The sequence below is a fragment of the Echinops telfairi genome, unplaced genomic scaffold (genome assembly GCF_000313985.2).
Source record: "Echinops telfairi isolate 266 unplaced genomic scaffold, ASM31398v2 ScPeMD7_3;HRSCAF=10, whole genome shotgun sequence".
In the NCBI taxonomy this organism is placed as follows: Eukaryota; Metazoa; Chordata; class Mammalia; order Afrosoricida; family Tenrecidae; genus Echinops; species Echinops telfairi.
Genome location: NW_022103899.1, coordinates 54144540 through 54162004, shown reverse-complemented (window position 1 = coordinate 54162004; position 17465 = coordinate 54144540). Strand labels below are relative to the sequence as shown.

General features: G+C 45.0%; 1 protein-coding gene across 1 annotated transcript in view; it reads right to left on the bottom strand.

Moving 5' to 3' along the window:
• Nucleotides 1-17465, bottom strand: part of COL4A3 (collagen type IV alpha 3 chain) — a 177220-nt gene that overhangs the window by 43458 nt on the left and 116297 nt on the right. Inside the window, exons 16-26 of the mRNA XM_045294265.1 lie at nt 15642-15677; nt 15089-15253; nt 12921-13013; nt 12311-12406; nt 8964-9034; nt 7492-7674; nt 5350-5518; nt 4818-4910; nt 3994-4095; nt 1834-1931; nt 325-475 (exon numbers count right to left, since the gene is read on the bottom strand). Of these exons, the coding sequence (XP_045150200.1) occupies nt 325-475; nt 1834-1931; nt 3994-4095; nt 4818-4910; nt 5350-5518; nt 7492-7674; nt 8964-9034; nt 12311-12406; nt 12921-13013; nt 15089-15253; nt 15642-15677 (1257 nt within the window). The remainder of the gene's footprint in view (nt 1-324; nt 476-1833; nt 1932-3993; nt 4096-4817; nt 4911-5349; nt 5519-7491; nt 7675-8963; nt 9035-12310; nt 12407-12920; nt 13014-15088; nt 15254-15641; nt 15678-17465) is intronic.

Here is a 17465-nt window from a genome sequence, read left to right as displayed (position 1 = left end):
AAAAAAGGTGCCCACAACCAAGGTCCTAGAATTTCTGTCCATATTACCCTTCTGTAGCCACCTCCCACCAAACTCCAGCCTATAATTACACCATAAAGATGCCTCGATCGAGGACATCTATCAAGGAGAAAAGAATTACAGAAGAAAAGGAGGAAGGCGAGGAGGGTAGTGAGGTCAAACGGAAAACCCACGTAGGCTCCGAAGGTTGTACTTAGTGAATTAGAGCTTGAGAAGGAGTCTCCATCCTTAGTGCTCCTACATTCAGTTGGCTGCATTTTAGCCGAGCCCACAGTGAAGAAACAGAATCACACCTGGACACCGTACCTCGTGGTCCATCGAGCCCTTGCTTTCCTGGGATTCCAGGGAGACCCAGAAGTCCAGGGAGTCCAATTTCTCCATTTTCCCCAGAATTGCCTCTTTCTCCTGGAAAACCCGGCTTTCCCGGTTCTCCAGGTATGGCTGGCCCTGGTTCTCCCTGTAGTGTAGACATTGTCATATTAGTTGTAGTATATAACTTCCAACCCTCCCTGCTGACTGATCTATGAGGAGACTTCAAAAAATTCATGGAAAAAATGGAATAAAGAGATCATAGAATTTCCCCATGAACTGTCAAAAGAAGCTTATTATGATATAATTAGCATATCAAACAATTCAGTAGTTTAATTGTATTAAGAAGGGTTTTTGTACAATCATCACCACAATCAACTTTGGAACCTTTTCTACCTTCTTGTAACCATTGCTGTTGACTCTCCATTTCCCCCACCCTCTCCTCGGCTCCACCAGGTAATTATCAATCCAGTTACTGCCTTCAAAGCTCCACCCATCTTGACTACCCTATACACAGACACCTACAAAACAAAGAAAAAAAGGCCAAAAAGGACCCAGCAAGAATGCCCAAATAAAACAGGGAAAAATTCACTCGAAAAGAAAGCTGAAGCTATTAAAAAATTAGTATAAATTAAAGATAGGTCCAAGGGGGAGATCTACTGACAAGGTGTTACTCTCCAGCCTAACTCCAGCTGTGGCAATCCACTATACAGTGCTTTTTGTCAGATCATCAGGACAGTTACATCCCTAGATTGTGGTCAGTGAGGATTCATCGGACACTCAATCCGTGTGCATACCCTGAAAATGGATTTTCATGGTGTTCTGCAAACTGGGTGTTTGGAATTTAGTTCCTGGTACCGCTCCCTCCTTTAGGTTTGGACTTTATTAATTACCATCCTTGGATCATACAAGCTGGTGTGCTTCTTCCCTGTGGACTTGGCTCACTCCTCACTTGGATGGCCGCTCCAAGAGCGTTTTGAAGCCCCTCACATTTACTGGAAAATCCTATCTCAGTTATGGAGCTCTCAACCCATTTGGCCCAGCTACTGCCATTCCACACACTTTCCTTTTTCAAACTCAAGTTGCTGGGTTTTTCTAGAAGTCTGCCAGATAATGTTTCAGCCTCTGTTGCCCTCACTGTTTCCGAAGACTGGATTTGTCTATTAACTGAAAGCCAAGAGATCTTTACTTGTGACCACTATTCTCATAGGATCCACCATTCTCTCTCAACTTCTCTCACGTTAAAAACTCTGCCTCTGAGCTCATCAAGGGAGAAGTACTTCACATACCTCGTATATTCCTTTCAGAATTCCTTCCCGAGAGGGATGGTCCAGGGAAATGTAAAAACCCAACTCTTTTAGGAGTAAAGACATTCTTCATCGTCAACAAAAATAGCAATCATTTCTTTTCTTTTTTAAACAATCATTGCTACACCCCAGAGCATCCTGTCTGGTCTACAGCCACTGCCCTTCCCCGGCCCTCCTCTGAGTTTGAGTCCTCACAGACCTTGGCTCCGGGGAGGCCTGGTGCTCCTGGGGCTCCAGGCCTTCCCATTTCTCCAGGACACCCAGGGGCTCCTTTTCCCCCTGGAAAACCTCGGTTTCCTGTAGAGAAAACAGAGAGCAAAGGTTAGAGGATTCATCTTATTGACAGATTCTGGAGAGTAGATTTCATCTTTTACTTAAGGTTTGGGAGGCAAGCAGCTAGGGAAGTTTTCACAAAAGTCTGAATGACAAGAAAACCAACTGCTGAATGAGCAATTACACATAAGTTCCAAGTGAAAAGGTAGAATTAGAGAGAGATGTTGGTTGCACAATATTGTGAATGCTTTCAATGGCCCTGAGTCGTCCACTTGAAAATGCTGGACTATTCTAGGACAATCTGACTGTCCTAGTTTTAAAAAAAGTCACTCTGACAAGCAAGGTATGTGGGACTCAATCCGTGGTCTTTTCAATGGTCTTACATGCATCTAACAGTGGGCAGTGAATAAAGGCCAAAGAGGAACTGATGCCATTGAATGATGGCGTGTGGGTCATGTTGAAAGGTCGCGGATTGTCAGAAGAGCAAGCAAACCAGCCTCGGAGGAAGCACAGGCAGGTGGAAGCAAGGAGGGCGAGACGCGGTCTCCTGGGCTTTGCCCACATTATCAGGAGAGACCGAAGGAGGAGGACCCCAACAGGATGGATGGACACATTCACTGCCACAGTGGGGTCAGATACAAACACAATTTTGAAGACAAGCCCGCGTGTGGTTTTGTTCTGTCGGACAGAGGGTCCCTGTGTGTCGGAACTGCCAGGATGACACACCACAGAAACAACAACAACCCAAATCCACTCTAAGTCAGCTGACAGTGGCTCCAGAGGGGAGTCTAGCATGATTATATTCCCAATTCACACAGTCATACATGGAGACCAATATTCTCATGTTTGGGCAGAATTGACATGCCATCATCATTGCTGAGATTTTAATGCAAGTGATGAAACATCAAAACCTAGATTCTATCTTGACAAATATGTTAAGTCACATAGAAAGGAACATGACATTGTCACAGATTTTCTGTTGTGCAAGACAGAGGTGGAGGTCACTGGTGTGGCCTTCTGGACAGGAATTTGCTCTGCTCGTCTGTGTATAGCCCCAGGTTACTGTCTGGAGTTCTCAGCATCCAGATTTTTTGACAGGGTTGCCCCTTAGGTGACAAAAATATTTTTTTTTCTAAAGGAAATGACTCCTGTGATTTATTGTAGAGGACATAGATAAATCAGCTACTTGTGATTTGAACGATTCCATTCTTTTCTGATCCACCACCTACCCATCAGTTGGCCATTCAGTGGTGGCTTGCATGGTGCTGCGATGCTCTTTGTTGGCTTGTTTTTCCAGATAGGAGACCATTGTTTCAAATACCAGCAGGGTCAGTCATGGAAGGCAGATGGGCAGAGCCTCAAGACCATGAGTGACTAAGAAGTAAGGGTTGTCTATCTACTTCTGAAAATTAGCCAATGAAGACCTTCTGGACTGCAATAGAACATCCTTGAACTTGCTTGCTCTGGATACGCCATCAGAGGGATCAATGGTTAGAGGAGGGCATCATGTTTGATTAACTAGAAGGCCATGGAGGTAGACACCCTCAGTGAGATGGATTGGGACAATAGCCCCAAGGAAAGACTTCTTCATGCCACTTCTCGTGAGGATGACACAGGGTGGGGCAACATTTCATTTTGTTGGACATGGGTTGTCATGAGTGAGAGTCTATGGCAGCTCTCCATCCCTGCGTCCATCATCCTTGTCTATTTTCTGGATTAGCAAAGGCACGACTACAGTGAAGAACTATCTCAATATAGAAGATGCCACAAGATGTAAAAGAAAATGGTCCCCATGATCTCAATCAAGACGAAATCACTGCTGCCATTTACATGAATTTCTTTCCAGTATCTTTCCCATGCATTAAAAAAAAATACAACTGAGATGACATAGATATAAAAAACTGCTGAATTCTGCCTTTTTGCTCAACAATATTGTGAGACTTTCCCACTTGAGACTTTTGGATGCTATCCCAAAGGTGCTGTGGCTGTTTCCCCAAAGTCTTGAGTGTATGTATACTTTTACTTTTGTTTATAATTATATTTTCTACATGTCCACAATGAACCTTATATATATTTTTTAAATTACCCTTAGGTCCAGGAGGCCCAGGAAATCCAATTCCTGGAATTCCTGGTTCACCGTCAAGCCCAGGGAGACCTGGATCACATTTTCCCATGGGTCCTGGGACTCCTTAAAAACACAAACACATCGATATCAGTATTTGTTTCTTTCACATTGCCTTTAAACAAAATGTCTCATCCTCTCTGTCATCCCATTTGACCTATAGATTAAGAAAACTCATAGTATACCCCCAATCATATACACCACTGTTCTCCACCCCTGGGCAATGAACAGATCATTTTGAAAATACAATTTCATTCCTAAAAAGAGATATTCTAGGTAACCCTCTTGGTTGAAAACTTAAGTGTGAGGTTATACTGGCAAAGAAATTAAATTTGCTCATGAAGGAGTGGTGGGAAGCTCCTAATTAAGCACTGGGATAGATTACTTGCTCCCTGACCAAAAATCCATGAAGACCTTTGGCTTGAGAATTCTTCTGAAGTATTCATATTAATTATCCTTTGGAATCAGAAGCACTAAGGAGGGATGCCGTATTTTCCCACCCCAAATTGTGCACGTAATATGGTTTCTGCAAACGATGCAGCTCCTTGTGCATTCATCGCCTTTAAGCACCATGCATCTTATATGAACGGCAGGCTGTTCACCCTGATGTGTTAAGATGGGAAGAGTATGGTGATCAGGATAACCTCACAGCACATCCAGCAGGTCCTTCCTTACCTGCTACGACTCTCGCCTGGGCTCTCGTTTTGAGGCCACATGAACATAGTTTTGTCAAGACAGCACGGGTGTCATCTGATACCATGCACCACATCTGGCATAGCGGTACTCACCAGGTGGACCCCGGGGGCCAGATCGGCCAGGGGGCCCTGGAGGTCCTGGGGGTCCTGGGACTGGTCTTGCAACACTGGGTTCTCCTTTAGGACCTTAAGAAAAAGTGTGATCATAGGATGTGATGCACATATTGTCACTTTTCCCACTCTTAGGGTGCACTCTGATGATGACAGGTTTATGAAAAAGCTCTGAGAAAAATGTCAGTCTCTGTTTCCCCTAGGTTTGTGAACCAGCTGCCTGATGATCAGCCCATTGAGATGTTGTCAATCAACAAATGGTGGCAGCATGCCCCACTCTGATAGACTGGTTTTAATTAAGGGCCCCAAATGCTGATGTGTTACAAGATCCTGTTCCCCCAAATAGATTTTCTCTAATACATTCGACATGTTCTCTCCCACTGCCTATGAGTTGACTCATTCTATTGATTTGAAGCAAGTTGCTGCATCTTCACGCATCTCCACGGAGCTGTGCTCCCTCTGAGACTGTCATCCACGCCAAAGGAAAACAGGAATGGCCAGAAAACTAACCAACCGACTTCTCCGGGTGGTCCACGGGCTCCAGGAACTCCTTGCTCTCCCTTTGAACCTCGCATTCCTTGGGGTCCAGAGTCGGGTGGTCCAGCTGATCCTGTGGGTCCTGGGGGCCCAGGAGTGCCAGGATCTCCTGGAGGACCTTGTTCCCCCTTCTCACCACTCAGGGCCTGTGACAATAGGAACATGTCTGGATATGGATTCATGCCAACATCTCCTACAGGTCATTGCCATGAGATGAATCATGTTAGGCCTTCACTGAATAGATAAACACAAACAACCCCCAAGAAACAAACAAACATTGTGGTCTAGTTGGTCTCAGCTCATAGTCCAGTTGATTCTGACTCATAGTGACCCTGTAACAGCACCACAGGGTTTTCGAAGCTGTAATCTTTACAGACCCAAATGGCCACATCTTTTGTCCATGGAATTGCTGGGGAGTGTGCAATGCCGAGTCTTTCACCACGGCATCACCAGGGCTCTGTGCCAAGTAGGTCCTTTGGCATTCCTTGGGAATCTTTACTAGCATAATGCAGTTATTGGGTTAAGAAGGGGGACACGAACTGAAAGGTTGGTGGTTCGAATCCACAGAGCCTCTCAGAAGAAAAATATGGGGAACTACTTCTGAAAGCCACCCAAGCAAAACTCCAAGCTTCTGAGTTCATGTGGACTCAGCAACCTTTGGGGCGGAGTGGACCCACTCCCTAGGATTCCCGATCTTTACAGGAAACAGAAGCCTCCTCTTTTTCCCACAGAGCAGCTGGCGGGTTCACCACGGAGCAGCAGTAGGCCTTGCAGTCAGCAGCCGAGTGTATAACCTGCCAAGGCTCCTTCTGCCGGTCACAGTCGCTGCAAACGCCACAGCCACTGAACACTGTAAGGCGCCCAGGTCTCTCCAGACACACATGAGTTTGCCAGCAAACGGATTCGTGGCTGCTGTGGTTTTTGAGTGACAGACACAGGCACTAAGCTATTTCTGCTGTCCGGTGCCTTTTGCAACTCTGCAACCTGCCATGAAGTTGGGGCTGGCCCCGGCTCCACTTGAGATGTCCTGCAATGAAAAGCCACCCCTATGGTCAAAGCAAATCCGGCCGCAGAAGCAAGCTCCATGTGTGTTAAAGAGCAGAAGCAAGCTCCACGGAGCTGTTATGGCTGTCATCTTTAGGGAAGTTCATTGCGAGGCCTTTCTTCTGGGATGCGGCTCGTTGGGGTTGAGCGAATGACCTTTCAATTAGTCTCACTCACTTTCATCGGGTAGGATCCGACTCATAGTGACCCTATAATAGGTGGATTGCTTCACCTAGTGACCTGCACCCGTATGATAATGGCGCCTAAGATGAAGTCCAAATTGGCCAGCAGTTCAACTCCCACTAGAGGTGACGAGTCGAGATTATGACTCATAGCGACTGTATGTACTGCCCAGTCCTGGGAAGAAACCTTGAATTCCACAATTGGTCTTTTGTCTGAACCTATTGTTTCAGCCACTGTGTCAATCCATCTTTTCCAGTGCCTTCCTCTTTCCCCCTGGCCCTCCACTTTACCAAACACAATGTCCTCTAGGGCCTGGCCTCTCCTGAAGAGGTGATAATCCATTAGATCTGATGGTCCATGCTAAATGGTCCCTTTTCAAGAATAAAACCAGTGCAGCAAACTTTTGTTTGTGTGGTCATCACCATGTATTTTCATTATGAAGGGGTCAACTATCTGCAGTGTCTTCTTCTCATAAGGTATCTACTGAGCTTTGAATTGTGTAGATTGCAGGGTATATTTGAGAGATTAGATTTGACAAAGAATTGAAGTCTCTCGCCTTTCCTAGCTGGGCACCAGGCACCCCATTTCGTGATTGCTCACAGTAAGAGAGCACTTCTATCTGTCTGATGACAGGATGTTAGCAGCCCAGTGGTTAACCTGCTGTACCACCAGGTCCCTTTCATGAGAGGACACAAAGCTCCACAAGTCACCTCCCCAATTCCCCCCCACCCCCCACTCACCTTCCGAAACATCTTTACCAGAATTAATAGAGAAGTGAGTCCGATGGAGGGGCCACAGGAGAGTAGCTCTTGGGTAGGAAATCATTTATGCCCCGAATTCAGGTAACTGCATTACAGGGAGTGTCAGCCGAACAAGGGGGCTAACTACTCACCGGGTGGCCTTTAGGTCCTGAGGATCCTTTCACTCCGGCGGCTCCTGGGGTTCCATCCAGACCCTTCCTTCCCGGTTGGCCTCTGACCCCAGGATCTCCTGGAGCTCCCACCTGTCCCACTGGCAGAGCCTGTTCGCCTTTTTGTCCTTTAAGCCCTGGGTCACCCTGAGCTCCTGGGAGCCCCTGGAGGAGGAGAGAGATGAGCCTGCACTGCTTTGGGGTCAGTTGCATCTTGACTCAATCCTACAGCAAGGGCCACAGAACCTTATCAAGCTCATGAACATGGACTGGTTCGGGGGACAATGTCTTAGCCCACCAATACAGCTTTAAAGTTTTCAAGAAAGGATTCCGTTAGGATCTGGGAAACATCTCAGGCCATGGATGGACATTATGCTGAGTGACGTTTGACCATCACCAAATTGTTATTAAAAAAAAAATCAAGGAAAGGTTTTCCTATCCCAAGCAGCAGACTTTGATGGTTACCAGGGTGGGAGCAGAAGTGTGTGGGGTTGGGTGGGTGGGTGGGGGGATGGGGCAGTAATGGGGTAGAGGGCAGACAGGTGTACACTTGGGAAGAAAGTGTGAAACAGGCAAACCGTTGGAAGGTTTGATGAATTGTTGAATGCAAAAATGATGATCCTCTCTGTCAACCACTACCTAACTCACAACCAAAAAGCTTTTAAAAGAAGAAAAAGAAAAAGAAGCATTTTCTCAAATGATGGTGGTGGGGGGGGGTTCATTAGATAGCACAACTCAATAACCCCCAAACCCCAAACCTACTACTGGCAACAAGTTGGTTTGAAATCTAGTGATCCCAGAGTAGGACAGCCTCTGTGAATTTCTCAGCTTGTCACTCTTTTTACGGGAGTAGAAAGTCTCATTTTTCTCCTGCAGAACAGCTGGTAGTTTCAAACTGCTGACCTTGGGGTTAGCAGCCCAACTCATAGTCCACTAAGCCACCAGGTCTCCTTGGTGTAATAAATACAATAATATAATTCAATATGCAATAACAACCATCATAGTTCAGATTATGTTGTTTCTGGCTTTCAGATTCATGACCATAATCAGATCTTTCCCATCCCTTTCTCCCTAGTCCATTTTGTTTAAAGCTTTACTGAGGTAGATTACATTTTCAGTCAATCAACAAAGACCACACAGTCCAAGGCTAACCCGTTTTGATCAGCCCTCCCTCCAGATTCCCTTAGGCCCATTTACAGTCATCTGTATGCCTGCCCTTGGGCTCAGGTAACCACTGAACTATTTCCTGTCTTTGGTAGATTTTAAAGGTCTACAAATACATTGATTCACTCATTTGTTCATTTGCACACTTAGGCATCTAATCACCAGAGATGTATAAAGCATCTGATCTTTGCCCAGCTCTGAATGGACAACCCCTCTGAGAGGCAACCATATTTCCAGAGGGCTCAATTTCCCAAACCAAAATGAAAGCTTCACACCCACAGAAATCTTACTGGCAATCCTGGGAGACCCGGACTTCCTGGGGACCCCGAGCTTCCTTTTGAACCAGCTTCACCTTGTTCCCCTGCAAAGCAATGAATCATTCGACACTTAGAGTCTCTCAACTCAGAGTAGAGAGGTGATGCAGGCCATGAAGAAAATAAGGTGTTCTCAGAGTTAAAAAACTTTTTAAAAGATACGTTCTTTCCTAAAACACACAGTTCATGAAGGTAATGGAAGTAAATAGCTGGAATAAGACTTACTGTAAAAACAGACAAACAAACCAAGCAACTCAACAAAACCTTTCAAGGCTGGCCTTTCTAGAATTCTCATTTTTATCATTTTCAAAGATACGACTATTTTCTTCCCATGATAAAATATATACTCACTGTAAGAAGACAATATGCTGTAAGCTACTACCAGAAGATAATAATTTGCTAACAATTTAATGCACCTGCCTTGACTTTTTCTAGCCCTAAATGCGTGGGTGCTCGTGTAATACTTTAGAATCATACTCTCCACGGACCAAATACGGAGCAAGTTGTTGTTGTTCGGGGTCTTCCGGTTGGTTCTGACTCCCAGGGACTCAATGCACAACAGAACTCAACTCTGCCCGGTTCTGCACCATCCTTACGGTTGTTATTCTGTTTGGGGCCATTGTTGCAACCACTCCATCAATCCATCTCGTTGGATGTATTGTGAGGAAGAGTTCAGTTCCAGGTCTGAAGGATGTCTATGGGCCAGAGTCTCAGAGGACTGAGGAGAGAGGGAAGCAGAGGAGAGAGGGAAGGTGCCGCATGCCCGGTCTGGTACTTCACTCCTTACATTACCTGCTGGTCCTCCTAGGCATCTGCCTTACAGTTCCCAGCACACTGATTTACTAGAGTTCAGCAAATAAAACAGAAGAGGGGAAAATGCCCATTTCTATGTGATTGTGTCTCTATTGTGTTAATAGCCATGTGTTTCTGTGAGTTTTTAAAAAAAGTAATTTTATCGAGGGCTGTTATAGTTCTGATCACAATCCATACAGTGGCACATTTGTTGCCATCATCATTTTCAAGGCATTTTCTTTCTACTTGAGCCCTTGATATCAGCTCCTCATTTCCCCCCTCCCTTCTCTCCCTCCCTCATAAACCCTTGACACATTATAAATTATTATTATTTTCATATCTTACATCATCCGCTGTCTCCCTTCACCCACTTTTATGTTGTTCATCCTCCTGGGGGGGGAGGTGTTATATGTTGATCATTGTGATCTCTTCTCCCATCCTCCCCCCACCTTCCTCTTCCCCTTTCCCTCCTTGTATCTCTATTCTCATTATTGGTCCTGAGAGGTTTATCTGTCCTGGATTCCCTGTTTTGCGAGTTCTTATCTGTAGCAGTCCATATGCTCTAGTTTAGTCAGATTTATAAGGTAGAATTGGGGTCATGATAGTAGTGGGGAGGAAGCATTAAAGAACTGGAGGAAAGTTGCATGTTTCATCGGTGCTATATTGCACCCTGAATTGCTCATCTCTTCCTTGTGACCCTTCTGTAAGGGAATGTCCTATTGTCTACAGAAGAGCTTTGGGTCTCCACTCCACGTCCTCCACTCCCCCATTCACATTGATATGATTTTTTGTTCTTTGTCTTTGATGTCTGATATGTGATCTCATCAAAACCTCATGATCACACAGGCTGGTGTGCTTCTTTCATGTGGGCTGTGCTGCTTCTCAGCTAGATGGCCGCATGTTTAGCTTCAAGCCTTTAAGACCCCAGATGCTCTATCTTTTGATAGCTGGGCACCATCAGCTTTCTTCACCACATTTGCTTATGCACCCATTTTTGTCTTCAGTGATCATGCTGGGAAGGTGAGCATCACAGAATGCCGGATTATTAGAACAAAGTGTTCTTGCATTGAGGAAGTACTTGAGTTGAGGCTCAATGTCCATCTGCTATCTTAATACTTAACATATAAATAAATATAAGTACATAGATCTATTTCCCTATCATTATATAAAAATATATTTACATATGTATATGTCTGTATTTAGACCTCTATAAATGTCCTATGCCTCCTACTTCTTTCTTTTATTTCCTTTTACTTTCCTCTGTCCCATGATCATGATCGACCTTCATTCAGGTTTCAGTAATTCCTTATCGTTACATTGCCCTCGATTAAGCCCATTTGGCATCCTACGCCCTACACTCCAACGGTTTTAGTTCACTTGTTGTTCCCTTGTCCTGGTTTGGTTCACATCCTCCTTCCTTTCTCCCACCTCCCCTTCTCATGTGTCCCCCCGGAACCTTCAGTCCCATTGCTTTCTCCTCTGAATTGTTTATTCCGCCTATCTCGAGAGACATGCAGAGACAATAATAAGCACAAAAACAAGGCAAAGCCAAACAAAACAAACAAACAAAACAAAATAACAACAAAAAGAAGGCCAACGACAAAAAAGGAAAAGCCTATAAATAGGCTTTTTGACCTTTAGGATTCTTTTCTGGTTGAGTCTGATAGGGTGCTACACTCTGTCCCCAAAGTCTATTTTTGGTATTTCCCAGGGACTTCATTGCTTTGCTCCCCTTGCTGCTCTGTTGCACGCCCTTAGAGTTTCACCCCAGTGTGATGGGATCAGGTTGGGCACAATTCCCACATTGTGTCTCCAGTGTTGTCCCCCATAGCACTATGGTTCAGTGAGGGGCATCTTATCTTGTGGTGGGGCCGGCCCTAAGGTCCTCTCTGTGCATTGGCTGCTCTGAGCGGGTATATCGTCCTTGAGGCTTGGTGGGCCAAGATGTGTTTCACTCACTCTCTTTGCCTCTTCACTTGCTCCTGTGTGCTCTGATCACACGTGTCCCTTTCCCCCAGCTGTAGCTTCAGTGCTGTCTTCAGAAGTCCACTCGTCTGAGGGTGTGGGTGTGAGTTCTTAAAGGACTTTTAAAATCCTTTCACTACATGTATGGCATCACAACTGATCATGACATCCAGCAATCTAATACCTTCTTATCCCCTTAGAAGCCGGGATGATGAGACTTCATCTACATACTTTGGACATGTATTAGGAGACACCAGGACCTGGAAAAGGACTTCATGCTTGGAAGAGGAGAGATCAGTGAGGAAAGAGGGAGAACCTTAGTGAGATGGACTGACTCAGTGGCTACAATGGGCTCAAAACTCATAACAACTGGGAGATGGCACCGGACCAGGCAGTGTCCTATTCTGTTTCACGCTGGTCACTCAGAGTGGGAACCGATGGGCTCCTCACAACCACAGTAACAACAACACCTCTTGATGAGTGAATCCTTGTGGGTCTTGATGAGCTGGAGTCAGCTCCAAGATCACAGGTTGCGATTTTTAAATTTGTGGTGTGCATGTCTATACCTGGAATTCCTTTGACACCATGGGGCCCTGGCAATCCTGGGAGACCTGGAGGCCCTGGGATACAGGGACACTGTGTGCACAGGAGGCCCGGCTCTCCTGCAACAAGACCAGATTTGTGTTACCCACAATGCTCACCATGTATCCATAAGGCCAGGTCTTTTCCAACCATACATTTGCTACATTTAAAGATTGCATTGATTAAGAAATGTGATTTTTAAAAATGTATCAAAGCACATCTAGGATATTATATATATTGATAAAATGATGCATCACAATACCTATTGAATTATCTATGATATCTACTTCTTTATTAATTTGAGCTGGACAGTCCTTCTGAGAGAAGGGGTACCAAGAGTCTAACACAAAATACCGAATATTTCAGCTTTCTCTGTTTGAGTCTCAGATAAATCCTATTGTTTAGAGGCATCCACTAATATATTGTATGTGTGCTAAATAAATGATGGGCTCACAATTAAGCAACTACTTTTAGCCAATTTTTTGGTAAAAGAAACATCAACCACTGTTTTGGGATTGTTGTTGTCTTAGAGAAAATAATAAGGGAATATGAAAAGCGCTTTTTCTAGTGGATTGTTTCAGAGATAAAACCAACCTTTGGGTCCATCCCGTCCTGGGAGCCCTGGAGGCCCAAGCGGGCCTGGAATTCCACGTTCTCCAGGAGGACCATGGCAGAAAACAATGTTACCTACAGAAAGAGAACACCCAAGCCGGTTGTTTGTGCTTGTCTTAATTAGCTAGTAAGCTGTTGGCATTTAAAATTTTTGGAAGTGTTTTTGGTTTTAAAATCATTTTATTGGGGGCTCTTACAGCTCTTATCACAATCCATCCATTGTGTCAAGCATATTTGTACATATGTTGCCATCATCATTTTCAAAACATTTTCTTCCTACTTGAGCCTTTGGTATCAGCTCATTTCCCCTTCCCCCACCCTCTCTTCCTCATGAACCCTTAATAATTTATAAAACATTTTTTTCATATCTCACACTGTTGTCTCCCTTCACCCACTTTTCTGTTGTCCACTCCCCTGGGAGGGGGCTATATGTCAATCATTGTGATTGGCTCCCCCTTCCTACCCCTACCCCTTACCCTCCCAGTATTGCTACTCTCATTATTTCTTCTGAGGGGTTGATGTGTCCTGGATTGCCTGTGTTTCCAGCTCTTCTCTGTACCAGTGTACATGCTCTGGTCTAGCCGGAGTGTTTTAATGCACGCATGATTTATATGGATTTCTCCATGCTTTTCCTGGAAGTTGGGCTTTCTGAAGCGTGTCTGTATCTGAAAAGACTGATTATGGGCCAGCTCTTCCCTTCATGTTCTCTAGAGGGGATGCTTTTGACATTGCTGGTTGTTCTCAAGGGGCCTGCTGAAGGGGTGTGATGTTTTGGGCTGCTAACTTCAGGTTGGTAGTTCAAACCCACCAGCTCCTCCAAGATGAAGCTTTCGGCTCCCGTCAAGGTTTACAGCCCCAGAAACCCACACAGGCAGTTCTGCTTTGTCCTATAGGGCGGCTGAGGCTGAGTGACTGGAGGGCAGTGAGGTTTTATGTGGTTGCTCTTCAAAAGCTCATTACCATCTTTTCAAATATGGTGTGCCCATGTAAGCAACACCGTCACGCATATAACACACACAGGAAACCAAGGGTGAGAGGGTGTCCTGGTTTGCAATTCCTGGCTTGCAAAAACCATATTAAACAAACAAAAAACCATACTCGCTGCCATTGAGTCAACTCGGACTCATAGTGACCCATAGTATTACGTGTGTGTTATTTGCATGAAGAATACAGTGCATGTTATTTCTCTTCCCATAAGTCATCCATCCTCTTAGCTACACACTGGGTATAAAACAGGAAACACAACACGCTCTCTAATCTCTGAGAGCATTGCTTCTTGTCAGGGACACCAACAAACACAGAGGGCACACTGTGGAAAATGCTGTAGTCGGGACAGCACGGGCGTTACAGGATACGCGTGCCTCACACATTTTCTGAAGGACTTGGGCTTGAAACTCCAACGGAAGGGCATGTGGGCAATTGCCTAGAGAAGAGAGGGTCTGAAACAAGGCTTAAGGGCTGGTCCAAGCACCATCTGTCTCCAAGGTGAGAGGTACACGGAGCCTTCAGGGAGGGAACTGGTTGTCGTGTTAATTAGCTACATCACTCTGCAAAGCAGGCATGCCATTAATAACAGGGATGTCGATCGAACCTGAACTTTGGGAGTTTCTGGCTGGCACAAATCGTGGATGCACTCAGGTGCCAAATGAAAGACTGCTGGTTCAAGTCTATGCAGAGAAGCCTTGGAACAAGGATGCAGCAACCTATTTCTGAAAGATGGCAACCACTGAAAGCACTGTGGACATAGCTCTGATCTGACACACACTGGACTTGACTTGGTGGAAACTGGTTCAGAATTTGGTTTTCTTACCTGGGTCCTGAGACCAGCTCAAGTTACTGAACAAACAGTTGAGCAAAAGGACAACTTGATAACCACCACCCCCCACCTCCACTTTCCTACTTCACTCCCCATTTCCCCGCCTCCCTTTCTGCTTTCTGGGCCACTCAGGAGACAAATGTGTGGTTCTGGTGGGGTTCTTCTCCCTTCTAAGCATCACACACAGAGAGCATACGAAACCGAATACAACCAGAAAGAGGACTCAGAAACCACACAGACCCATGCCGAGCTCAAGGTCAGGTTCGGTGTCTCTGACTTGAACACATCTGTCATCAGACAATGGACACAAAAGAAGCTCAATGGGCACCTTTACCTGGTGGTCCTGAGGGCCCTGGCAGTCCTACAGGGCCTGGCGAGCCAGGACAACCTTGGGACCCAGGCGGCCCCACTGCATTTCTCCCCGGGGGTCCTGGCTCCCCTTTGCTTCCTTTTACACCCGGAGGTCCAGGGCTTCCTCTCAGGCCAGGCCTCGATGATCCTTGAAGAAAACCATCATTTTACTGATTAATACAAGGAGGCTTCTAATAGTTCATGGTAAAATTCTCTTTTCATTCCATTTTTCAGAGACTGCTTTGAAGCTCCCTCTTCTATATGATTTTTATTATATAAAGTGACATATTCTTATGCACAGACATTGCACAAGCTGGAGATAGGCACCTGAAGTCCATCAAATAAAATGTAATCGTGGCTTCCCCCATCGATGGCCTTGTTAAACTCAACCAGTCTATACAGCCAAGCTCAGCACACAATTTTCGATGAATTAGGGAAACATCTGAATTGTGTCCGGTTATTCGAACCTAACGGAGTACAGTGCATCTTCCTTGTGAACAGCACGTCTGTTTAGACCCTGAGAATTATGTCTGTACCTGGTGTTCCAGGGGGTCCAGGAGGGCCAGGGGGACCTGTGAAGACAACACTCTGATGAATGGCTCACGAAATACATGAATGCCCCCCTCCAGCCCCTATTTTGGAATGCTGGCTGGCCCTATATTAATAATGAATAACTATATTTCATACACTCCTACATAGGTGAACTATTACAAAACCTCACATCTGTCTAAAGCTAAAATGCAGAGAGTAGACATATCTCGGATGTCCGAACCTCAGAAGGCAGGCTTGCCCTCATGTCATTTTCAAATCCTTCAGCAGAGACCGACTCAAACCTGCTCTGAGCTCAGCATTTGCCGGAGGGTCAAGCAAAATAAACCCCGCCAGGAGCCGTGAAGGATGGCACGTTGGCCAAATGTCTGTCTAGGTCATTCTACACGTAGCATTCCACGTAGTTTTAATTTTTGCATGTGTAAGTGGCTTACAGTTAAGGGTTACACACGAAATAGTTTCTGTAAAAGCAAGTCAGAGGTTGTTTGTTTGTTTTCAGATTCAAAGATTTGCAAATTGGGAAGCACGAGAAGATGGAAGTTCAAAATGGCGGCAGGAAGAGAGGGCTGGCGGACACATGTTTTATCAGGACTTTGCGCAGGGCTGGGAGGGAGGACGGGGTCCATCTGATTGGCTGACATTCAGCATCTCCATAAGACTCATTTGCTAAGATCAGCTATTGACTTGGCTACTCAACTGTAGCCACGGTGTCCTGCGTTCTGGAACTGATCACCGAAGCAGTCCGTGTGGGCCACCTCAGACCCAGAATGCTGCAGAACAAGTGACGGTGGTCAAGACTGTCGCCTTGGCTCTGTCCTCTAAAAAGCAGAAGTAGGGGCCTAGGATGGAGTCTCATCTCAACCTGTGCCGGGCATTTCAGCTATGACAAATGCTTCAGTGCTCGAGTACTCTTTCACTTACTTAGAGCAGCTTTTAAGACATCCTGGTGGCACAGAAGGTGAGCACTAGGTTGCTAACCACAACCCACCAGTTGCTCGTGGGAGGAGATCATGATAGTCTGCCTCTGAATGAGATAGAGTTTTGAAAATGACAGGGCACTTCTATGGAGGTTTGTGACAAGCCAGCATTCTCTAAATGGGCAGTGGGACCAATTGGTATAGATTTTTAAAAGATACAGATCTTTAAAATCCACTGTGGGTTAGGCATGGGCTGCTTACCTCAATGTAGTGGTTCAAACCCACCAGCCACTCCATGGAAGAAAGATGAAACTATTGTCTCCCACAAAGATTCACTGTTTTAAAAACTCTTTATAGCATTATTGAGCTAGAATTGACTTGATGGCAAGGAGGGTTTTCCCCGTCTCTACTTACCAGTTCATTTATTTAAGTAAACTAAGAATTTTTACACTTTTAAGTAAAATTCTCCTTCAAAATCTTGTTTGTATCAATAATTTGCCTAGATCTCAGGTCTCAATCCTCATGACATAATAAAATAATGTTGAGAATTATGTATATATGTATATATATTTACACCAGTGGTATAAATATATATGTGTATATACCTATATATATATATAGGTATATACACACACTCACAAAATGGATATACAGTGAACCCTCGCCACTTCGCGCTTCGACTTCCGTGGCTTCACTCTATTGCGGTTTTTGTGTAACAGTGCATGCTCTGTCATTATTGCCACTGATTGGCTCATACTGTACACGCTTGATGCCATAAATAATATAATAAATAATAAATGATAATTGTAATGTCCAAAATGTTTTACTGTATTTTCCCTTTTTCGTTTAATAAATTGGGTAATAGGAGTGTAATGGTGACTAAAGGGTGTTTTT